General features: G+C 36.1%; 1 protein-coding gene across 1 annotated transcript; it reads left to right on the top strand.

The window, feature by feature from the left end:
- AADACL2 (arylacetamide deacetylase like 2) lies at nt 1–24,756 on the top strand. The gene is made up of 5 exons (XM_037055554.1): nt 1–423; nt 3,310–3,532; nt 10,327–10,396; nt 11,372–11,543; nt 23,820–24,756. Exons 1-5 carry the CDS (start codon nt 283–285, stop codon nt 24,420–24,422), a joined length of 1,209 nt encoding a protein of 402 aa, XP_036911449.1. The 5' UTR covers nt 1–282; the 3' UTR covers nt 24,423–24,756.
- Nucleotides 24,757–25,131: the final 375 nt, after the last annotated feature.

Below are 25,131 nucleotides of genomic sequence, written 5' to 3'. Positions count from 1 at the left end.
ATGGTATCACATTATCCGGTCAAAGGGTGAGGAAATACTCTGGGCGTTTTTAATTGCATGCTAATGAAGTAAGCATAGACTGACACTGTGAGTCTCCAACGCAGTGTGTAAGTGCAAGTTTCTACTGATATTGTAATATTCGACTTGTTAAATAGCTTCAGGTTATTAAGAAATTCTTATTACCTGAAAGGGTTCTCAGTCTACCCTTGTTCTGCTACTTATTGTTCAGTTTTAATGGAAATAATTTAATCTCAGCACCGTGACAACACTGAAAAAAGGAGTATGACAGGTTTTAAAGCTCTCTGCTTGGGGCTGTTTTGTGTTCTTTTTGCTATTCATATTCATGTGCCCATACCAAGCAACATTGAAGAACGCTGGAAAGTAATGGCCTTGGATGGAATTGCTAGAACATGTTCATTTGTGGTAAGATTATCATTTTTTCCTGAATATTGGGGTGCTTTGTTAACTGAAAACCAGTACTTATGAATTTTCTATGAGTTATCTTTTAAAATAAATATTGCTTGTGTGTTTGAATAAATCATCTACATGAAATTGAGTAAATTAAAATTGTTGCATCTGTACAAACAGAGTGAGACAGAATTTTTGTTTCCAAAGAGTTTGTCTAAATATAAAGACTCCACATGTTGTGATAGGCATAAAATAAATGGTACTGTTGAAGGGAAAATTTTGAAGTTTATTTGATAACTTGACTTACATTTGAGTTTTCAGGGACGACCTAGTCCTATAAGTACCTCATAATACAGAAATAAATGTGGTTGATGTTTATACCTGTTCGATGTTAATATAAGGCTCTTACTATTTCAAGCTGTTCTATTGTGCATCTTCAATTCTAAATTAGTGGGTTTCAGAGATTGTCTGACTTGAAATACAGATAGTAGGTTGTAAGCTCTAGCAAAAATAACTCCTTGGTAAAGGGGAAATATGGTAATAAATATTTTTGAGGTTTTACAATGTATAGATTTGTTATAATGTATATGTATGCTCATCCCCACTATCTTTCAATTATTTTTACAGTTTGTAGAGGAGGAAAAAGAGGTTCAGAAGAGTTCATGCAGCTAGAAATTGAAAACTCTAGAATTTGAACTCAGGACTGCCTTATTTCAAAACCCATACTCTCACTGCAAAACCAGGAGGCTCTCAAGGTGTCCTCTGATGGTACTAACATTAGGAGGCTGAAAGGAGAAGGCGACAAGAGCAGCAGATGATCAGAGAAGAGGGAGCACTCCATGGTATAAGAGGGAGAGGTTTTCCCATGGAGCTTTATAGAGTGGACAACAGTTTTCTGAAATGCCAGCCAGTCCCTGTCTGTGTCTGCTAAATCCTGAGATTTTTCTCTCATATCACTTCCAGCGGCTCACTTGCACCATAACTGTCTTTTCCCAATGCTCTCACTCCTTCATTTAACATAAAGTGAAAGAAAATGTGGGATAGCGAGTACCAGTTCCACAGAGGAACTGCCATTATCTTCCTTGACTATTTCATGTGTATTTACAACTCAGAGTGACTGATACTGATATCATCATCTAAATTACAACATTAGCAGCAGCGCCTACTCTAAAGTTGTACTTTCACTTTCTCAGCTACAAATGATTCATACCCATCTATAATAAAATAATATCTTATGTAAAACAGCTTTTTATGGTTTTGGTATCATAATGTATTTTCCTTTATTTAAAAAATTTAAGGAAAACACATATATAATTACTTTAAAGATTATTCTAGTAAAATTAGCAATCTAGGTGTTGTAGGCCAATTTTACTGTTGTTAATACTGAATTTTGTGACTCAATGTTGTACCAGTAAGAAAATTAATATTTTTAATATATGATATGGAAGTAAAAATTTGAGTTCTTGGTAAAATGGCCTTAAAAATAAACACATTACAATGCACTAATGTGTTAAATTAGAAGAGAGAGTTTGGTAGAAACATGCTCAATCCTAAAAAACTTCCTTAATTCTTCATGCAATTTTTATTGTTAAAAAGAAGGTACTAATAATAAATACTTTGCAGCACTACTCTGAGAATTAGAGATCTCATATGCTAGTAGAGCACAAAATAATCTCTAAAATGGTAGGTTTTATTATTGTTCCATAAATACTTAAGTATGCATTAAAAAACAGGTAATTTCTTAGAAAATAAAAACAAGACATTTTGCCAAAAATCTAATTTTTAAAAGCCAATTTGCCAAATGAAAATTAACCTAATTTAACCATTTACCAAAAACTTGCTTTAAGGGATTTTTATGTGACTTTATTCAAAACTCATTTTAGTGAGGAATACTTACAAAATAGTAAAACAAGGCGTTTTGGACCAGGCATTCTTCTCCAGTGAATTGAAAGTCCTAATTCATTTAAAACTTTCTAAAACTCACTGAGGAATTTAATTATTGTTATTACTACAGTTTTACAGATCAAAGATATTGAAGTATACAGAGTAATTTGCTTGGGTCCATGGTAGTAGGAGGTTGGTCTAGAAAAATAGATTCCAATTGGACTTCAGTATTTACTGACTGTAGTTTATAGTTTGCTATGGATTATTGACTGCAATTTATAGTTTCTGTATGCTTCTTCATCATTAAAGTATAGGGATTAGATGTTCTCTAAGACCCGATAGTACCTTAAATTCTTTGGAATAATTGTAGTGGTAAAGGCTGCTTAATGTACTATTGACTATGTATTTTTTAAGGTTTTTCCTTTGAATAAATTGTCAAGTGACATGCCACAAGGGTCCAGGAGAAGCTGGTCAGAAATATCAATGAGAGATTTTTTCCAGTGTTATCAATCAAATATGGGATTTGGGAATTGGGAGAGCAGAAGGGCAGGAAACGGGAATCTGTTTGTAATTGAAAACCAGGATGTTTGAATCATTAGTAGAGTAGTCATAAAATGACACTTAAGATTCTGGATTGAATAAAATGAAAAATAAAATAAGAAAAGATGACAATAGAAAGAGAAAGAAAAGAAAAAGAAAAAGAAAGAAAGAAAGAAAAAAAGAAGAAAGATGTTATAAGACCTCAAAATTTTTCAGATAAGAATTTACAATTAAGTAATAATTATGACAGACATAAAATAAACTGTTAGTAAATTGCAACTTTTGAATGAGATAGCTATTTATCAAAAATAGCCATCTCATCAAAAATTTTTCAAAGGCAATAAAGTTATTCAGTAAGAGCTATATTTGGAAATAATTTTATAGGCATTCTATTTCTGCTCATTTTGCTTATGTTTTCACTTTCTATATGCATTTGATATTTTTTCAAGGTGAAAATATTTATTTTTGTTCTTACAGGGTAGATGTCTTGAACATATAGGTATTATGAAATATGAAGAGTTTATTTCCATGATATTCAGGCTGGATTATACCCAACCGCTTTCAGATGAACACGTAACAGTGATGGATACGGCATTTGTTGATGTTCCAGTACGTTTGTACTTGCCCAAGAGAAAGTCAGAAACCCCAAGACGAGCGGTAATCTATCTTCATGGTGGTGCTTACTGTTTTGGAAGTTTCAGTAAGTTCATCATATAAGCAAGAAGTGTAACTGTTCATATGTTTTCTGCTATAAGATCTATCTTATATAAATATACGTATTTATGTGCACATACATGTATACAAACTTATAGAGGTACTCATATACTATATGTAAGTATAGCTTTAAATTCTAAGTATCTAATAGAGAGACAGACATGCCTAAAAAAATATATCACAGAGATTGGTATTTCCATTTTGTTTTGTTTTGGTTTTTTTGGTAAGCATTTTCTTCTCAGCTTCTTTTTGTTATTGAAAGAACTTATATCAAGTGAGTAGGGCATGAGCAAGTCAATTAGCAAACTCCTTATCTTTGGGATCAAATTATATTCAGGAACAGAAACAGTGGAGTGGTGCAGATGTTTTAAACTGTAAATCGAAAGCAAAAGCTGTTGGTTGCTACAAGAATAGTTTGTGGTTACTGTTAACAATAATACTAACTGCAGAAAAGCCTAAATAGGCTTTTGTTGGCTCAATTATGAAATAAACACACAAAATAGAACTATGTAATAATAAACTCTTCTCATGAAGTCCAGTGTCCCTACTTACATCTGGCGACGATTCTGAGAGGCAAATATTGAAGCTTCAAAACAAATACATGAATAAATTTACCTTTTTGAAAACTCTGGAAAAATCCTAGAATGGTGGTAGTATTTTAGCAGGGTTGTTTTCTATTTAATTAAAATAATAACAGTAAACAAATGAGTAGAATAGAAGAAAAATAAATAGCTCATAAATGCATTTTTCACCTTTTGTCTTTCATCCTCACTTGATTCAAAGTAGTTTTAGAATCTTAACATATAAGCAATATACTAAGCGACATTGAACCAAATATTGGCAATGAGGATTAGTCAAAGAAAATAAGCATGAAAAATTAATGAAGCTCAAAGGCTTTGGTTAATATGCAAAATGCTAAAATAGTTAAGCTGCAATTTTGGCTTCCTAGTTTTCTCCTCTCCAGCTTTTTGATAGCTAACATATTGAGGGGGGAACCATAAGCAATTCCAAAATTTACAGTGACTTGTCAAAATAAAATAATTTAAATGACTCAAATAGAGGCTAAAGACTTGATTTAGTTGCGCTTCAGGAAGCAGTTAAAGACTACATGGCTTCTCAGTGGAGGGATTTTTTTAAATAGGCTTGGAAAAGTGAAGTAAGTATGTGCCCTTGTACTGTTCAGGCAGTACCATTCAATTCTAACAAAAACCAGTGGTCGAGGACCAGGCATGTATGGGCTCATGTCCCACGCTTGCTTTGATTGGTAGAATCACGAAAACCAACAGAGTGTATTATTGCTTTTGCAAGCCTTATGTTTTGTTAACTACTCATTGTTTACAGGGTAGGTAAGATGGTATCAATACAGGAAAAATAAGGAGGGGAATGTAGAAGGCTCGAGGAAACAGGGACCCTCTCTCGTGCTTGTTTTATTCCTTGCACAGTCTGCTTAGTGGAAACCAAACACAATATAAAACTAAATGATTTCCAAAATGAGATGAGAAATTCAGTTTTTTCATCCTAGAAAAAGACCTCCTATTCTATGAAGAACACATATGATTTTTATGATCCTCCTTGTAAATACATGCTGGGAGCATAGCTATAGAAAGATAAGTAAAAGCAATTTTAGCAGCAGGTAACAGGATGAAATAAAAGGCAAAGAATCTGTTGGGGTGTGATTCAGAGGTGACTTTTGTAACAGCCAGTGAAACAGGTGGTCTGTATATCCTTTGGGAAATACTAGAAAAATTGTTTTCTTAAAGATTTTGAATGAACCCGAAAAAGCGAATTCAAAAACACTGTGACAAGGAAGGGAACAATGGTCATTTTCTATTGCTAGTGAGATATAAAACCTTAAGACAGTGGCACTCCAGAAACTTTAGTGGCCCCAGAATCAGCTAGAAGGCTTGTTAAAAGATTGTCAGGCCTCACCTGCAGAATTTTTGACTAAGTAAGTAAGTCAAAGGGGGGTCTTAGAATTTGCTTTTCAAATTGATTTCCAGTTAATGCTGATGCTACTGATTTAGACACCACACTACGCTGGGAACCACTGCCACCTATTGTCCTGCTGTGGCTCAGACATCCTGTCCCATGTAGCTCATCGGTTCTGTCTCTCTTTTTGTCAATGACTCTTCTGAGACTGTGTCACTCCAGGCCTCTGAGTGTTACCATAGGTAGTTAACTAGTTATTAATAAGCCCCCTAAGGGAATTAGACTTTGAGTTTAATGAACTGGGAAGCATGAGGCTGTTTGCTTGACCGTGAAGTTATAGTTTCACATGCAGGGGTTCATAGCATTGGTCCACCAAGATGAACACTCCTCCTTTCTCCCTTCTGGTACAGGACTGTTGGAGGGCACAGGAGGAGGCTCTTGACTATAGAGACCTGTTAGTATAATTAGGGCCTTCTATCAAAAACCTTGCAAAAGCTTAGGAAGTGATTGGCTATTTTTAAAAGGCACTTAGTCCATCCCATATCCAAGCTAATATAATCCAAGGGGAACTGAAATACACACTCTCTCTTTCTTCCCACCTTGGTGACCCACACTTGCCCTGTGCATTGTGCAACTTCTCACCCAGGACCACACGACTGGGTGGGTCTAGCAGCTACCAGGGCCAGCAGCAGACTGTGTGGGGCCCAAAGGACTAAGCTTTAATATGAGGCAGAAACTCTGAACATTGGCTTTTGTTTTGGTCTTGCTGAGGACACAGTTGGACTTTTTACATGGTGGGACAGAAACAGATGGGAAAATGGAAACCCAGGGGGCGCTTCTATTTCCACCTGAATAAACTTTACACATCACAATCTCCCATGTGTGGGTCCCTGGAATTCTTTTTTCATGATCCCGGGGAAGAGCTTGATTTCACTGGCAACATCAGCTCCTCCACTTAGCCAGAGATCAAACTTACTGCTATTTTAGAGGAAATAGAGGACATGAGAGAGTGCATGTCCTCAAACTTTTGGACCCTTGGTCACTAGTCAATTACTCTTTTCTGTGAACTTCTTATCAACCAGACCCAATTTTTAGCTTCTTTCTAGTACTCTCAGAAGAGGCCTAATCCCTTTGACAAAAGTAGTCTTTCTACCTTTGCTTTATATCACAGGGCTCTTACCCTATTATTTGGCATTAGTATATCTATGTCAATCCACTGTCTTAATGTTTTTGTTTGTTTATTTTTACTTTTTACATGATTCCTCCTGAATAATTTATGTCCATTTTTACCTTTAAAAATATTCCTACTTGACCGTGAATTCCTCTTTCTAGTCCTCTTTCATTTTCCTTTCCTTTTCAGATTAATCTCTATGCACTATAAGCGCTTGTTCTCCCTTGTTTCCTCATTTCCCCCCTTTAATTAGTTCCTCAAGCTCTATAATTTATGGCACTTGATGACACCCACTTTTTCCTCCTTTTTAATGTTCACTGGTCCTCCTTTGGTTTTCGGTGACAAATGATCTCCTGCGTCTTCTCTGCTGTTCATTGTTTTCTCAATCACTCTTTTCCATCTCTCATTTCAAAAACAAACAAACAAAATGACTGGTTGTCTATATTGACTCCTTGTGTGTATTCTTGTCCCCCAGAATTTAATCTCTACCTTCCAGTTTCAACTCTACATGCTCTCTTTCCTAATTCTCCAAATACCCCCACGCTACTGACAACCAGTCTGGATCTACTAAACAGCAATTATTGTCAACTCTCTATATTTCCTTAATGCTCACATTCAATTACAACATCCCATACATTCCCTGTTTGAATATTTCGACCTCATTGACACGAGTTAGTACTTCATGATCTTTTACACATGTTCCTTTCTGATGTCTCTGCCTTTCTCTGACTCAACTTTATTTCATCTTCTATGTTTAGTACTCTGGGCCTCTCTAACATGCAAACCTGATTATATGATTTCTTTGTTTCAATTTTCAGGGGCTTTCATCATTTAATGAAATAAATCTAAACCCCTTAGCATAGTGCTCAGATTCCGATGTTCTTACATTCTTTAACTTGCTTGTCCCTGACAATGCAATGCTTTCCTCATAATTTCATTTCTACTATACTGAGCTGCTTTTAATTCCCCAAACACTCCATGCATTCTCATTTCTCTCCATGGCTACATGTTCCTAGAATGTCTTTCAGATCTTACCTCTAGAAAACTCTTTCATCTTTCCGTATTTAGGAAAGGTACACTTTCACATTTCACCTTACCTAAATAGTGAGCACGTGCGTGTGTGTGCATATATGTGGATGTGTGTATGCACATGTGTGTGTGAAGGCTCCCCTTGTTCTGAAATATTTTAGCAATCTGGATGTCCACGGCAGCTTGTATAAGCTTGATAGGGACAATTCTTGTTGTTTCATGCTTGTTTTAGTACCTCCCTGGAGGTGGCATCATCGCTTACCATCTAACAAAGCACTCCCCATACAGTGAATATCCAACAAATGTCTTTGGGGAACAAAAAATTGAATGATTGAATGGACTCCTGTCATTATCCAGAATTTTTCCCAGTACTTTTCTCATGTCTTTTTCATCTCCTTAATGTTTTCAGTAAATTAGATTTTATCTATAATTCAATCTACATTGGACATTAAGATGGTCAAAATATTATGCTTCCTTTTAAATATATTAAATGCCAAGTTAACTTCATTTGACTCCAAAGAGGAAAATTAATTCTGCAAAAGTTTTGATAAGGTCTGCGAAATACCCAAGTGTTCATATTCATATTATTCAGGATTCGCTAAGAGAAGAGAAATGCCCACAGAGGGGACAATATCACCTTGGAATTTGGAATGTGAAAGTATTCCTTATTATTAGGTTGATTTCCCTTTCATTGTCAAGGGTAGTGATTATGGTCAATAAAATGTGAAAATGTGAGAATTATTATTATTCAAGAAATAACATTCCAACATCTTTCTCAGCCAAATTCCAGTTGACTCATTTTTCTATATTTTTATTTTATATGTATGTATTATTTGTTTTTGGATCTTCCAAAATTCACATAGACAAACTATAAATGACTTAGATACATTTTAGTTTTTGAAAAATCAGAATGCACACACAAATGTTTTCTGGTACTTACAAATGTTGATTTTCCTTTTTTTTCTCTAGGCTATTTTTTTTAAATTAAAATTTGCCAAAGTTGCTTTAAGAATTAAGAAATACTTTTTAAAAGACTCTAGTAGAGCCCTGGCTGGCGTAGCTCAGTGGATTGAGCGTGGGCCTGCGAACCACACAATCGCAGTTCGATTCCTAGTCAGGGCACATGCCTGGGTTGCAGGCCAGTTCCCAGCAGGGGACACACGAGAGGCAACCATACATTGATATTTCTCTCCCTCTCTCCTTCCCTTCCCCTCTAAAGATAAATAAATAAAATCTTTAAAAAAATACTCTAGTACACTTTTTACGTACTTCTGTGCTTGATTTTCAACATTTATCCTCATGTTGTCTTGTTTCTAACTGGTCCTAAAATTGTTATAAATTCAAAATGGGCATCAAGAAGAGGAAAACATGATCTGACAACTGCTATCAGCCAATATTGTGTGCATTTGGGCAGTTTAAGATACAGAATGGAAAACAAAAAATTAAATTGGCTTATTGTAAGGACAAAAAAGCATTGGGAGATAGAAATAAAAACATTTGAATACATCATTGAGGGACTTTAAGGGCAAGTGTCTGAAGGTCCTTGTATCTTGTACACTTTGGTCCTCATCTGTGCATTGCCTTTTCTCAATACTTATCACTTCCATCTTTAATGAAAACATTATTTTTCTTCCTACAGTGCTAGGTGATTCACTTTTCTGATTTCAAGGTAGTTACATACCCAGTATTTAATTTGAAATTTTGATAATGTGCAGTAGACACCTTTGAATAGTTTGGAATTTAATCACGACTCTAGAATTCTCTGAATTTCTAGAATCTTGTGATGAACAGAGTAATAGCAGATGTCACAGATTTGCCAAAGTGGTATGGTCAGAGCACTGGTCAATTGGATTTGTGGGTACATGGAGATAGATATGGGGGGTGTATGTTCATGGGGGAGGAGATGGCTTGAGTGCCAAGCATGCCAAAACCAATACGTACACCTAAGTCCACACACTGACTTGCCAGAGCATCTCTCAAAATCTAGCTGCTTTTCCTCAGGTCGGTCTTAAAAGCCAAGGTTATTGAGCCCCATCATTATGTGACGTATTTGGAGAAAATGAAGGTTTTAAGGAAACACATTATTGAGTGTTACAGTTTTAGAAAGTCAATACATCCACTATGTTGTTGTTTATCTGTGTTCTAAGCTATCCACAGAATTCAGGTAAATGGAAGTCAAAACATAACCACTGTTTCTAGTGAAGCTTGGAGAATGTGGGTTTAGATGTTGCTGAGTCAGAGAGATTAACCCAGCTGCAGTGGCTGGCCCGGCTGATGAGCAAGCACAGCCCTGCTGCCTCTGAAACTAGCTTCCCCGAGGAGCAGAGCCCCAAGCCATGGTGGGGTCTTGGGAGGATCAGTATGTGTAGACAGCATATAACAAGAGAACATTAGAATGGGCTACCTGCACTGCAACTTCCCAAAGCACCCTCAGATCATCAGAGGGAGTGACTGAAGTCCCACTCTTGTGGAAAGTGGCATGTCAATTCAGGTCCCTCGGCATGAAAACGCATGAAAACGGCGCGGGGAAAGAGGTTGCTTGTAAGACTCAAATCACATCCCCCTCCCCCCCCCTGCCCCCTAGTTTATAGCTATGACTTTTCTGTTGCTTCATTACAGGGAGTACTGTAACATTTATTTCTTCATTTCAGAGCACTCGGGTTTTGACTTGCTCAACAGAGAGACAGCAAACAAACTTGATGCCGTGGTTGTGGCAGTGGAGTAAGAGAATGATTTTCTTTGGCTACTATGATTTTTGCTTTTAGAAAGTAGAGGTTGGATTACAAAATCAAGTCAGCTATGCCTCAAATATAACGTTTTTAAGCTAAGATATTTTATTTGTCACCATTATAACATTAAGTAATCCTCAAAGAATTATCTGGCCAACATTTAATATTAAGTGAAGATATTTACAAAGTTTCACATTCTAAAGAACAAAAAGAAAAAGTTACCTCTGGGAAGTGTTTGTATAGAGGTGTTCTCTTGCTTTTGCTTGCCCACAGGTATGAGGAAATATCTATTTGCATGTATTAAAAGAATTTGCTGATGCTGTGCCTTCTAAATATGTTTACCAGAAACTAGCAAGATTTCTAGCATATTTAAATGTTATTTTTATTTCAAATGCTGTGCCTTCTAAATATGTTTACCAGAAACTAGCAAGATTTCTAGCATATTTAAATGTTATTTTTATTTCAAAGTTTTTATCTAGATTCAACTCCTGGGCATTATCCATGATGAGTTATGTGTATTACAGTGTGTAAAACTTTTATCTATTGAATAAAGGACCTTGGAAAAATAGGACATTGCCTAGAATATGGTTCAGATCTTCTGCCTTTAAACATTGATGGTGCTTTATGAATATTTTTTTAAAGTTTAGGCCACCAATTACATTGAGAATTTGATGTAAGCTATGGAGTGTCATCAATCCAAAATGGGCTAAAATTTATCGTTGCAGTATCAGGCAGTTCATAACACTTTCCTTCCCCCTCATGTGCAATGCCATCCATCTACCTGAGATATGATATTGAAAAGTTTATATAAGTTTTTAGTTTTTCATATACTAAAAAACTCAGGTTTGATTTTTGGAAGACTAAGCAATAAAGCATGGTGTTAAATTGCATCTGTTTGGTATGTAAAAGCTACATAGACAGATAGAAGCATAATGGTACTTTATTAAACTGTTTAATCTTTTTAAAGCTATAGACTAGCTCCCCAACACCTCTCACCAGCTCCGTTTGAAGACAGCATTGCTGTAGTCAAGTTTTTCCTTCAAGATAAAGTTCTTACAAAATATGGAGTGGATCCCACCCGAATATGTGTTTCAGGAGACAGCGCTGGAGGCAGATTAGCCGCCGCAGTGACGCAGCAGGTACATTACGTTATTCCTTTTTTTAAAAAAAATTTCAATAAGTATTTTATTTATTTTTGGTTTTGAACTCTCTCTTTTTTTATTGTTGTTCAAGTACAGTTGTCCCCATTTGACCCTCACCACTTCCCTCCTCCCCATCCATGCCCACCTCCTACCCACAATCCAACCCTTTTTGACTTTGTCCATGTGTCCTTTATACATATTCGATGATGGCCCTTCCCCTATGTTCCCCCATTATTCCTCTCCTGCATCCCCTCTGGTTACTGACATTTTGTTCTTTATTTCAATGTCTCTGGCTATATTTTGCTTGCTTGTTTCTTTTGTTGATTAGGTTCCACTTCTTGGATTTTGGGGAATAGTCTTTAAAGAATAGGGGTTAGCTCTACCTTAAATGTTTTGTAAAATTCTCCTTTGAAATTGTCTGGTCCAGGGCTTTCATGTGCCTGAAGTTTTTTGATTACTGCTTTGATTTCACCGGCTGTTATCTGTCTATTCAGGCTTTCTGCTTCTTCTTTGATTCAGTCTTGGAAGGTTATATTTTTCTAGAAATTTGTCCATTTCACCCAGGTTTTCAAATTTCTTGGCGTGTAGTTCTTCATAGTGATTTCTTACAATCCTTTGTATCTGTGTTATATCTATTGTAATCTCTCCTTTTTCCTTTCTGATTTCATTTATTTGGGTCTTTCCTCTTTTTTTTTCTTGATGAGTCTGCTTAAAGGCTTGTTGGTTTTGTTTTTTTCATAGAACCAGTTTCAGGTTTTATTGATTGTTGTTTTAGTCTCTACACCATTTAATTCTGCTTTGATCTTGGTTATTTCCTTCCTTCTACTGGCTCTGGGATTTGTTTGTTGTTGTTCCTCCAGTTCTCATAGGTGAGGGTTAGGCTGTTTATTTGAAATGTTTCTATTTTTTTGGTAGGCCTGAATCACTTTGAACTCCCCTCTCAGGACTGACTTTGCTGTGTCCCACAGGTTATGGACTGTTGTGCGTCCATTTTCATTCTTTTCCAGAAACTTTTTTATTTCTTCCTTGATATTATTAACCCATTCATTGTTTAATAACATGCTATCCAATCTCCATGAATTTGAGTGTTTTTTACTTTTTTTCTTTGAGGTTGGTTTCTAATTTCAGGCTCCTGTGGTCTAAGAAAATTTGTGATATGTTTTCAGTTTTCTTGAATTTGTTGAGGCTTAGTTTTTGTCCTGTCATGTATTCTAGCTATGAAAATGTTCCATGAGCATTTGAAAAGAATGTGTGTCTTGCTTCTTTGGGATGAAGGATTCTATAAATATCAGTTAAGTCCATTTGATCTAGGGCATTGTTCAATGCCACAATATTCTTGTTGATATTTTGTTTGGGAGACCTTTCCATTTTTGACAGTGGGGTATTAAAACCCCCTATTATAAGTATTTGGCTGTCTATAGTTTTCTTGAAGTCCTCCAAGATTTTCCTTATACATTTAGGTGCTGCTGTGTTGGGTGCATATATGTTGATAATGTTTATATCTTCTTGATAATTTCTTCCCTTCAGTTTATGAAATGTCCTTGTGTGTCTCTTTTCTTGGCCTTTGTTTTGAGGTCTATTTTGTCTGATATAAGTATTGCTACACCAGCTTTTTCTTCCTGCTCACTTTCCGGGAATATTTTTTCCATCCCTTCACTTTCAGTCTCTGTATGTCTTTTGTTCATTTTGTCCAATTAATGTTCATGGTATATCATATTTTGTTTAGACCTCTTCAATTTCTTTAGCATTGTTTTTTTTTCAGTCTTGCAAATATTTTCTCTTTTGTCTTGCAAATATTTTCTCATGTTTATTCCAGAGTTACTTTGGAAAACTTCATTTAAAATAACACTTTCCAAATGTTTATCAATAATATATAGAAATGCACTTTATTTTTAAGTTAGCCTTTACAACCATATTCTTGAAAAATTTACTTAGAGATTCTGGGAAATTTTTTATATTTTCTATGTAATCATATCTTTTGCAACCAGAGATAGTTTTAATTCTTCCTTTCCAATTTTTATGTTTTTATTTTATTTTCTTAATAAGTGCACTGGCTAGGGCTTCTAATAAAATATTGAATATAACTGTCTTGCTCTGAAACTTAGGAGGAAATTGTTCTGTATTTCACCAATAAATATTATGCTAACTGAATGTTTTCCATAGCTGGGTTTTATCAGATTGAAGAATCCTTTCTATTCCTAGTATACTAATAGCCTTTGCATAAATGGATAGTGAATTTGCTAAATATTTTTAATGCATCTATTCAGATGGCCATATGATTTCTCACTCTAATTTTTTAACTTGATAAATTATGTCAATTGACTTTCAGATACTAAATTATGTGTACATTCCAGACATGAACTTCATTTGGTCATGATGAATAAAAATTATATATGTTCCTTGTTTCCATTTTCTAAACTTAAAGATGAAGTATTGTTTGAGGGATTGATTTCTATTTTTTTTTAAAGATTTTATTTATTTCTTTGTCTTTAGAGGGGAAGGAGAGGGAGAGAAACATCAATGTATGGTTGCCTTTCGTGCGTCCCCTGCTGGGAGTTAGCCTGCAAGGAACCAGCCTGCAACCCAGGCGTGTGCCCTGACTGGGAATCGAACCGCGATTGTCTGGTTCACAGGCCCGCGCTCAATCCACTGAGCTACGCCAGCCAGGGCCTGATTTCTATTTTTTAATGTTCTTTTCAAATATTGATATAAGGGTTATTCTGGCTTAATTAAGTCATTTGAGGAGCACTCTGATTTTATTTTTAGAAATTTCTTTTCTCTTAAATATGAAAATAAATTAGTCATGCTGGGAAACTTAAAAGAAGATTGCACAGGCATACACAGAGACATACATATGTATACTTTTACATATACTGTACACAAGTACACATGCATACACATATGTACTTATGCCTATATGTATATACATCTGTAAAACCGTACACACACCTCTATATAAAACCCCGCTTTGGAGCCAGTATGGCAGTGGTAGCAAACTTCACCTTTTGCTCTGTATCCTGGGCCTCTTTTAACCCAAGATGCTCCACTTTAATGCCTTTCATGTTTAGAGGACTTTATAAGTTTTCTTAGGGGAAAAAAGAAAGTTTATAACCATTACACTTATGTCCTGAGGTCTTTTTCAACCTGAACTGATCTGCTGTGTATTTGAAATAATATGTCACTCATTTGAAGAATGTTGTTGGTATGAGTGGGGCATATGATGGGGAAAGAAAATTGGAGACTGTCCCCACCTTCAGATTCTTATACTAGTTGCTATGCCAAGTCATGTGGCATTCTGACCTTGATTTTTATCAAAAGCTGGTTTTGTGGATGTAGAGATTCTGAAAATTGTCCAACAGTCACCCAATGATTATAATGATGAGCAACCCTTGCCACACCTATAATTTCTACATATACACAATGGAATGTTTGCTTGGTTGTGTAAATGAAAAAAGCTTTTGAAATGATTATTTGATATATCCATAGAGAGTTATGAAGACATAAAGACCCACCTCACAGCTTTCCAGCAGGGTAATCTTAAATATTAACACAGCCCCCCAAAATAAATGCAATTCTAAGTAAAATTTGTAGGTCAGTACAAATTGTTCTCTTGAAGTAAATTAAAATTTGGCACTATATTTTTCTTTTAATTAATTATATCAGAATATAGTATACAGATAAGTTTCTGATCTATATGTTCAAAGAGATTGTTACAGCTGACAATACTGCATTAAAAACTCAGTGCTCTTTAATAATATAAAGAAGTGATTTTCTTCACTCTTTCTGATTTTTTTTATGATTACACTTTAAGTTACTTCTCCTTCATGGTATGCTAAACTTTCTACATCTGTTATATTTTCATTAAAAAGTTTTATTTTCTGAACTAGGCTTCTTCTTTTTTAAAGGTTTTATTTATTTACTTTTAGACAGAGGGGAAAGGAGGAAGAAAGAGAGGGAAAGAAGCATGAGTGGGTGATTGCCTTTCATGTAGCCTCTACTGGGGACCTGGTCTGCAACCCAGGAATGTGCCCTGACTGGGAATCAAACCAGCAACCCTTTGGTTTGCAGTTGGCATTCAATCCCCTGAGCTTCACCAGCCAGGGCTAGGTTTATTCTTGATATGGGTTAACAGAACTAACTTTTACTTTATAATTATTCTAAACTTTTTTTACTAATATCTCATGAGCTTGTGGCTAATAGTATGTTTGGAATTATAGATTAAAAATCTGTTTCAATAAGAATGCACCTCAAAGAGATCATTATTTTTGTATACTCTAAGAAGACTACAACAGAATATGTTAGATTTATTTTTCCTACATGCATACAAAAAATGACTCAATATTTCAGATAGAATTCATAATACAAAAAGATGTTCTCACGGATTAATCATTAATAATTATTAACTATTGATCACTATCAATCACAATGATCTGGAGGTTCACAATAATTAAGGAAACTTTTCTGGACATAATTCCTCAATCTTTAATTAAGATTTAATCAAAAGGGACAATATTTTTAAAATCTATTCATAGCATTTAAATCCAATTTCATTGTCATCTCTCCCGATTTTATTTTAAAGTAGTCTATGCATTGCTTTTTATTAATCTAGAGTTCTAAATATCTTTTCAAATTGAGAAACTAATGTGAACTTATTTCTATTTTGAAGTAATTACTAAGTCCCACTCTCTTTAATTTCTAAAAACCATATTTTCCAATATAGATCATTTACATAGGAAGCTGGATATAAAGTAGGTATATTTATTAAAGTTTATAGCTTTGGCCTTTCTCAATGCAGCATTCTTACTAATTTGGATCATTTGCCTTAAGGTGGCAATGTGGCCTTGTGATATGACTTGCAACAGTTCTCTGTGGCCCCTCCAGACCACATTTCCATGGCCATGTATGATCTTACATGTTTGACACTTAAATTTTTTTAAAAATTTCTTTACAAAATAGCCTTAATAGTAAATAATCATCAGAAACTGTAATTAATGGTGATGCTTTAAGAAAAACTTGGCATTCAGCACCCTTGGATATGGGACACTACTTTCTGCCATTTTTATCTCTGTAATAATAACAACATCTCTGGGTTATGCAACTACCTGACATCCATTGAAAACAAAAATACCTGTCTTCTGTTACTTTGAATCTTGCATCATGATTGTTCTGGAAGCTTCTATCCATCTGTCCTAACAGAATCAAGATGAATTGCCAAAGCTACTAATACATACAGTCCCAGGATAACCCCTATCACCACTGGTTAGATAAAATTTTTGCTAAAAAAATCAAGCTAATTGAATTTTTCAAAATTTAAGTGGGTAGGTCTTGAACTGAGTAACCCTAAGACCGAGAATGATTCCTTAACTCTTCTATCGTGGGTCAGTTAGTTCCCTCTCTCTATATCTGCCTAATAGATTACCTGTCTCAGAAAAGCAACTTGTCTTGAGATGTGTATCCTCATCTCAGGGAAAGAAATATCTCAGTAAAATCGCTACATTTAAAACATTGGCTGACTTCTCCAGTTTTTAAAACTGAAATAACCTTTATCAATAGTGCTGATGAAGGCTGAAATAAATAGGGCTTTGAAATTATTGTTGTTTAACATGAGAAAGCTATTTACTGACACGTTGTGATGTCAATTTGGCAGAGAAAAGAAAAAAAAGTTAGTTTGCTCCAGCCTGACGTCAGAAATTCAACCATCATAATTTTGTTTTTCTTTTCAAATTTAGGTTGTTTTCTCCCTTATGAATGGGACAATAGTTCACAATTAGGTAATTAATCTGCCACTAACTTACTGTTTGACATGAACTCATAAGACATGAAGGGTCTATGTATTTTAATGCCACAGAATTTTAGATTCCAGTTGGTTCATGATTATGTTGAATATGTTTTCAATGGGGCATTATTTTCTTTAAGTAGGCAGTTTTCTTTATATTAAAGTTTAAGGGTAAGACACATTGAGGTTAGCCTGATAAGGAATAATTACAGAAAAAATTCTTATCTTCTCCATTTATTTTACCATCTGAAATTATCCCACCACCTCTGCTGCATTATTTGCCTTCCATCTCCCATCTCCTTAAGGATCTTTCTCTAAAACTTATTTTCTTTTTTTTGCAGTATCTTCAAAATCTCTAACTTTCTTTGCTCTTTTACTTCAACATATAATCATATCTAAGCTTTTTGTATCTTAAAATCAAAACAAAAAGTTAATAAGCTTTTTAACCCTTGTAATATTCTATCCTATCACTAATCATTTTTTGTACCCAACTTCAATTAAAAACAAACTTTCCTCTCTTTTTCTACATACTTATAATATCTACTCTCCTCAGTTCATTACTTTGTGTCTGCCCTACAGATTGTTTTTAACTTTATGTGGCTAAGTGTGCCAATCCATCTTCTTTCCCCTTAAATCTACAGGAAATTGTTGTTCTTCTTCGTATATAATGTCTTTTCATCATTTAAAACATTTGACAACTTTTATCTGAGAAAACTTTTTCTTCCCATGAGGTTCAAAATGGCCCTCTCTCTGTTCTCTATTATTTTTCTTCTATTCAGTTTTATGCGAGACAAACTCTTTTTTCACTCTCCCTGGTATTTCCCAGGGCTCAACTCTTGGATGATTCTGTCTTTTATCCTTTTCTCTCCATGGTGTACTGACTCAACTCTGAGTTCTGATTTACCTGCTGAAGGCTCTCAAGTCTGTATCATCCACTGCCACTACTATCCTGAGCTCAGAACTTTTATACCTGAGTAGATTTCTCCACGTGGGTGTTCCACAAGCTCCCAAACGTCTCCAGGAAGACCTCCTCTCTATACCTCTATATTGCCTGCAGCAGTTTGTACATAGTTGCCATATAGAAAATATTCCCATACCACTTTACACTGGTGAGAATGGCTATCATAAACAAAGCAATAAACAACAAATGTTGGAGAGGGTGTGGGGAAAAGGGGACTCTGGTCCACTGTTGGTGGGATTGCAGACTGGTACAACCATTATGGAAAACAGTATGGAATTTTCTCAGAAAACTAAAATTGGACTTGCCTTTTGACCCAGCAATTCCACTGCTGGGATTGTATCCTAAGAACCCTAAAACACCAATCCCAAAGAACCTATGCACCCCAATGTTCATAGCAGCACAATTTACAATAGCCAAGAGTTGGAAGCAACCTAGGTGCCCGTCAGTAAATGAATGGATCAAAAAACTATGGTACATATACACAATGGAATTTTATGCTGCAGAAAGAAAGAAGGAGCTCCTACCTTTTGCAACAACATGGATGGAACTGGAAAGCATTATGCTGAGTGAAATAAGCCAGGTGTTGAAGGACAAATACCATATGATCTCACCTCTAACAGGAAGCTAAACAACAAAACAAACAAGCAAGCAAAATATAACCAAAGACACTGAAATAGAGAACAGGCTGACAGTGACCAGAGGGGAGAGGGGAGGGAATTTCAGGGGAAATAAGGGAGGGATTTAGAGGAACCTATATAAAGGATACATGGACAACAACTGAGAAGGGTGGAAATGGGAGGGAGGGGGGAGGATGGGGGTGGGATGGGATGGGAGTAATAGACAGAAAATTGTACTTGAAAAATAATTAAATAAAAAATTGGAAAAATATATATATTTAGGGAGGCCACATGGTTTACTGAAAAGAACATTTAGATTTTTCAGTCTGATGCCCTCATTAAGTTCAAGGCTCAGAATTCCCATTTGTTATAATAAAGTATAGCTATAAGCAACTTACTGAAACTTTGTGTACCTCAATTTTATCATGTGTAATTTGGCCAAATAGCCAACAGGATTCTTATAAAGTGTATGGAACAGTATCTAGAACAGTGTCTGCAATGAGTATTAGCTCAATCTGAATCGAATGTTTCACTGGTCTTACCAAGTTTTGTAAACAAAGTCATTGGACATTCTGCACAATTAAAAATATTTCTTAACTTAAAAAAAGAAAGAAAGAAAATATTCCCAAGGGAACTCAGAGTATTTTGAAAGCTAGGACAATAGTTTTAATTTGTTTATTTCTAAATGCTGACATTATACCTGCACACCTCCTGTCTTCTTGCTTCACCTTTCAAAACACCTCAGGGTTTAGCGTCTACCTCTCTTCATCCTGTTTTACCTGATTATTTTATCTAGCTAATCCCGTTTGCAACAGCATGACACCATTTCACAATTCACCCTCCATGTTTCTTCATGGGGAAAAACAATCCTTCACACCACTGGAATGAGCAGCAACTGATTACTCATCTTTGGAATTAAGTTGGTTTTGTCCTTTGCCTGAGGAAAGTGTAGGTGGATTCGTTTTGTTCCCTACCTGTTTACATAGTCACTGTTTATTTGTGTGGAACTTGGTAAAAAATAAAATGGAAGAAGTTTGTAAATGTTACATCAAAGGAAAAAGGAAAGTAAGGTAAATGAGGAGGTAAGAAAGTTTCACAAAGGCAAATTATTGAGCGGTCTTGTTATTGATTGATTTTTTACTTAACATCCAAAGCATTGCAAAGTCATTGAAAAATTTTAATCCCATTTGTATTTTTTTCAAACTATTGTCATTGCAAAATGAAGAGTAGATTGGAAGTGGGGAAAGAGTGGAAAGGAGAACATAGTGAAAGAATGGCAGTATTTAAGCAAAGGAGAGTTACAGATTAGGGTAATGTCTATGGGAACAGAGAAAAGTGGATGAATTAGTGAAATAAAAAGAGGTGGAATCAACAGGCCTAATTTGATTTGTGGGGAATGAAGAAAGAGGAGTCAAGTAGGGGTGATGAGAAAGGGGTGTTTTGTGACATATACAAGAAGAAATTCACTATGATTCACTAGCCAGTGTCCCACCTGTAGCAATTGTTCACTGAATATTAGCAATTATGATTTCTCAGAAAGTATATGAGTTCCAATAGACAGGAAACTTCAAGGAGTGAAGCTTGTGTTTGAAATAGAGGTGCAATGCAATGTCACTTTGTCCAATCCAATGTAACCAATATTGCTCATTAAATCAATAAAAATTTTATGTCTGTCTAAAAATAATTATTTTAAGTTGACGAGTATTAATTCAGTTTGAACATCTACAATCCCTAATCTATACTCATCTCTCATGTTTATGTTTTTAGTCATTATTTTTTTTGTTTGGTGTATTTGTGTGTATCCCTTCATTTATTGTAATTACACATAGCATTCTTACTTTTGTCCCTTAATCTTTGTATAGGGTTTATAATTGGCCAGTACACTGTTTTTACAAAATGTTTGCCTTTGGCAGTGAGATTTTTTCCTTTGCTATATTTTCTTTTTTATATTTTTTATCTTTTCTCTTCCACTTGAAGCCTGTAACATTTCTTGTAATTTTGGTTTAGTGGTGATAAACTCCTTTTAGGTTTTGTTTGAGACAATCTTTATTTCTCAGTTCTAACTAATAGCTTTGCTGGGTAGAGTAACTTTGGTTGTAAGTCTTTGCTTTTTGTCACTTTGAATATCGTACACTAATATCTTCTGGTCAGAAAAGTTCCTGTTAAGAAATCAGCTCACACCACTATGAGACCTCCCTCCTACGTGATTACTTTTCTCTTGCTCATTTTAAGATTCTTTCTTGTTTATAACCTTTGGCATTTTAATTATGATGTGTCTTGGTTTGAACTACTTTGTGTTCAAATTATTTGAAACTTTATGTACTTCCTGGTCTTGTATAGCTATTTCTTTTGCCAGGTTAGGGAGGTTTACAAGTCATTATTGCTTCAGAAAAGTTTTTAATTCCTTGCTCTCTCTGTCAGTATTGATAGAATGGCCTTATGCAGAAGGTGTCCTATAGAGCTCAGTGGCACAGTCTCCCTGGTCACTTGAGCTGGGTGCTCCAGGGGGTGTCACCTGTGTGTGCCCTCTTTTTGTACTTGGTATTTGATTGTTGCCTGTATGTCAGTGGGTGGGGCTAACTCTCAGGTGACCTGGCTGTTAGGACTGGCCGTGACTACCATAGATGAACAGTGGTGCAAGAGTTGACCCCATGGAGTGGGAGTCACTTTAGCAGGGCCTCTCGTTCCAGCCAACTCTGCTCTTTTGGTGTGTCTATTGTGAGGTTCATTGGGTGGGACTCTGGTGCAGTCTGAAGCCTACTACTGCATTTGTTGGGTCTGGAACCTCTCAGGAGAAGTTCTGGTGTAGACCAAGGCTAGCCATTTCTTGTCAGGTCTTGGGGCTATTTGGTAGGAAATACAAAGTGACCTGTGGCTGGTTGCCACTTGTGTTGGACTTGGAGGTGCTTGGAAGAAGCTATGCTGCAAACAAAAGCTAGCTGTGACTTGCGCTGGACTTGATACCTTTTGGTGGATGCAATGATGCAGTCTGAGGCCTGTTGTCATTTGTGCCAGGCTTGCAGCTGCTTAGTTGGAGCTATGTTACAAGCCAAGACTGGCTCCACTTACGGAGATTTAGGGCCACCTAATAGGAGTTATAATGCACATTGAGATTGATCATCACTTCTGCTAAGCTTATGACCACTTGGCAGGACTTAAAATTTAAGCAAAGGCCTTCTGCCGCTTGTGTGGGATTTTGGTACCTTTGAGAGAATCTATAGCATGAGCCTAGGGCAACCACTTCCACAGAATTTGTAGACTTTTAAAACAAGTCTTCAGCAGAAGCCCAAGGGATCCACCACACATGTGGAGTTTGCAGTCCTTCTAGTGTATCTGCAGCATGAGCCAAGATAGGCCATTCATATGGAGGAACTTCTGGAAGAGGCTCAGGCCAGGTGAGGGAGTTTGGACGGGGTCTCAGGGGATCACTAGGGTAGGGTTGCACTATGTTTGCTAGGTTAATGGAGAGCATGGATTTGGGCATCCTTCTATGCTGAGCCAGCTGATGGGAGGAGACTTCAACAAAGGAACAATGGTACTGGCTAGTGATTCTGTTCCTGGAGAGAATAAATACCCCAATCCCTGCACCTCCAGCTCCAACCCAGAAGTTAGTCAATTTAGCTCCTCTCCATATATTCCTAGCACTTTTTGAGTGGCTGCCTCTGTGCTGGAACTTAGAATAAATGAGTCATTGCACTGACCCTTTAAGAGCAGCATGTCTTGGTCTCTCTGGGACACAATTGCCAATGGTTTTTAAAGCCACATGTCATGGTGACTACTCTTCCTAGCTCTGAATTTGGGAGCCCAGATGAGGGCTTTGACTGAGATCTCTCTCCTTTGTCTTACTAACCACATGTGGGCATGGGACCTGCCCTTTTTGCCTCCCCACCCCTCCTACCTGTCTCGATATGACTTCTTCATATCGCTAGTTATAGGACTTCTGTTCAGATAGTCTTCAGGTGTTCTCACTGACGGTTATTTTATAATTTAGCTGTAATTTTGACGTGATTGTGGGAGGAGGCAATCTCAGAGTTTACCTACTCTCCTACTTTGCCATCCAGACTGAAAGTTTAAAAAAAAAAAGCTATGCCTAAAAAAAATAAGAGTTTTTACAAAGCTATAGTATTTAGTGTTTTTTGAACTGACGATTTTTGACAAAAACAGTATAATATTTCTCTCTTCTTTTGCCTCCCCCTTGCCTACTCTGCTGAACTCATTTTGTGCACTAATTCCATTGATATTGAGGCATCCAATTTGCTAGAGCCAATCTAGCAATAGATTGAAGCCAGGTTGCTGCTATTTCTGTCATTATCTCAGATTGAAGATCTCACTGTGGTGTGCTCCCAGCCTTTCAAGTCCCTCTTTGATACAGCTCATTAGTACCTAAAGTCCTGCCTTATGTTTTTATTTTTTTAATTGAGACATAATTGATAGATAACATTATCTGTGTGTCAGGTGCACAACATAATCACCCCCCAAATAATGGAGATATTGTGGGGTGGTCACCATATTGTCTAGTTAACTCCCATCACCTCACGTAGTCAGCTCTTTTCATGTGATGAGGACTTTTAAGTTGTACTGTCTTAGGAACTTGAGCTATTCAATACAGTATGATTAATTCTAAGCATCATGCTGAGCATTAGATCCTCAGAATTCGTGTATCTTGTCACTGGGAGTTTGTGTCTCTGTCTCTTTCTCACACACAGTTTTAAAAACTTCACCGTTAAAATTAACCTGACATTTTTTTTGTCTTCCAATGCCACTGGAAGACATTCTACGTATTGTGGAAATATTATAACATAACCTTAGCTTATATAGATTTGTTTGTCTCAATATTGCTTGAAGTAATAAAATAAAATGTTCTTTTCTTGATATTTTGAAAGTCTCTGCCATACAAAATATTATTATGTGTTTTCCAGGTGCAGAATGATCTTGAAATGAAACATAAAATCAAGATACAAGCTTTATTTTACCCTAGCTTACAGATAATTGATTCTTATCTGCCATCTCTCAGAGAAAATGAAAACGGTATCATTGTGACACGGGACATAGCCATAAAACTCCTGGGCTTATATCTCAGTGAGGATAAAACATTGCCCGAAGCAATGAGAAAAAACCAACATATGCCTCTGGAATCAAGACATTTGTTCAAGTATGTTAACTGGAGCATTCTCTTACCCAAGAAATACAGGAAGGACCATGTTTATAATGAACCAATTCTTGGAAGAACTAATTTTTCATTGCCAGCACTTATGGATGTCAGAGAGTCGCCCTTGCTGGCCAGTGATTCCCAGCTACAGAATTTGCCATTAACCTACATTGTGACCTGTCAGCACGATATTTTGAGAGATGACGGACTTATGTATGTGTCAAGACTTCAAAATGTTGGAGTTCAAGTTGTTCATGAACATATTGAGAATGGATTCCATGGAGTTTTATCATATATAACACCACCCACCTATTTACATCTGGGTCTCAGGATAAAAGATATGTATATTAGTTGGCTGGATAATAATTTATAAAATATATATGACCATCGCTTAGTTGGTTGTGATAGTGATATTTTGTAGTTGTAGTGCAAAGAACAATGTCATTTTTGTTGTCTAAATCTAGATTTCAACCAGTCGTTATAATACTGCTTATCCTTGAACTAGTAAATTTTTTGACTCAGAAAACCTCTGTATATAAAATGTTTATAATCCTGTCTATTTTCCCGTTACTTATAGTTATTATAAGTATGTTGGTCCTAATAGAGGCCAATGCTTATTCAAATTTAGAAATCAAACAACACTGGCAAGTTACAGGAGACAACTTCTAGGCAAGCACAGAAATTGTAGTAATAAGTGGGAAGAGAAACAATAAGGGAAAAGGTGCAAAGTAATTATATTAGTTTCCTGCGGCTATTACTACAAACTTTGTGGCTTAAAACAGCAAAAAATATATTCTCTTAGATGTACTGGACCTGAAGTCCAATATTAGTATCACTGGGCCAAAATGAAGGCACTGGCAGAAGACACGCACACTCTGAAGGTTCTATATGCTGTGCGCCTTATATTTTCATCTGGTGGTTGCCAGCATGCCTTGATGTGGCCAAATCACCTTCAGCTCCGAAGCCAGTATTCTTAAAACTCTCTCTGTTCCATCTTCGCATGGTTTTCTCCTCTGTCTTCTCGAGGATACATGTGTTTGCATTCAGGGTCTATCCTATAATCCAGAATAATCTCCCCATTT

Source organism: Sturnira hondurensis, unplaced genomic scaffold (assembly GCF_014824575.4).
Source record: "Sturnira hondurensis isolate 20B ecotype Veracruz unplaced genomic scaffold, ASM1482457v3 Scaffold0008710, whole genome shotgun sequence".
Taxonomy (NCBI): domain Eukaryota; kingdom Metazoa; phylum Chordata; class Mammalia; order Chiroptera; family Phyllostomidae; genus Sturnira; species Sturnira hondurensis.
Note: the sequence above shows the minus strand (reverse complement) of the source record. Positions and strands in the feature narration are given on the sequence as shown.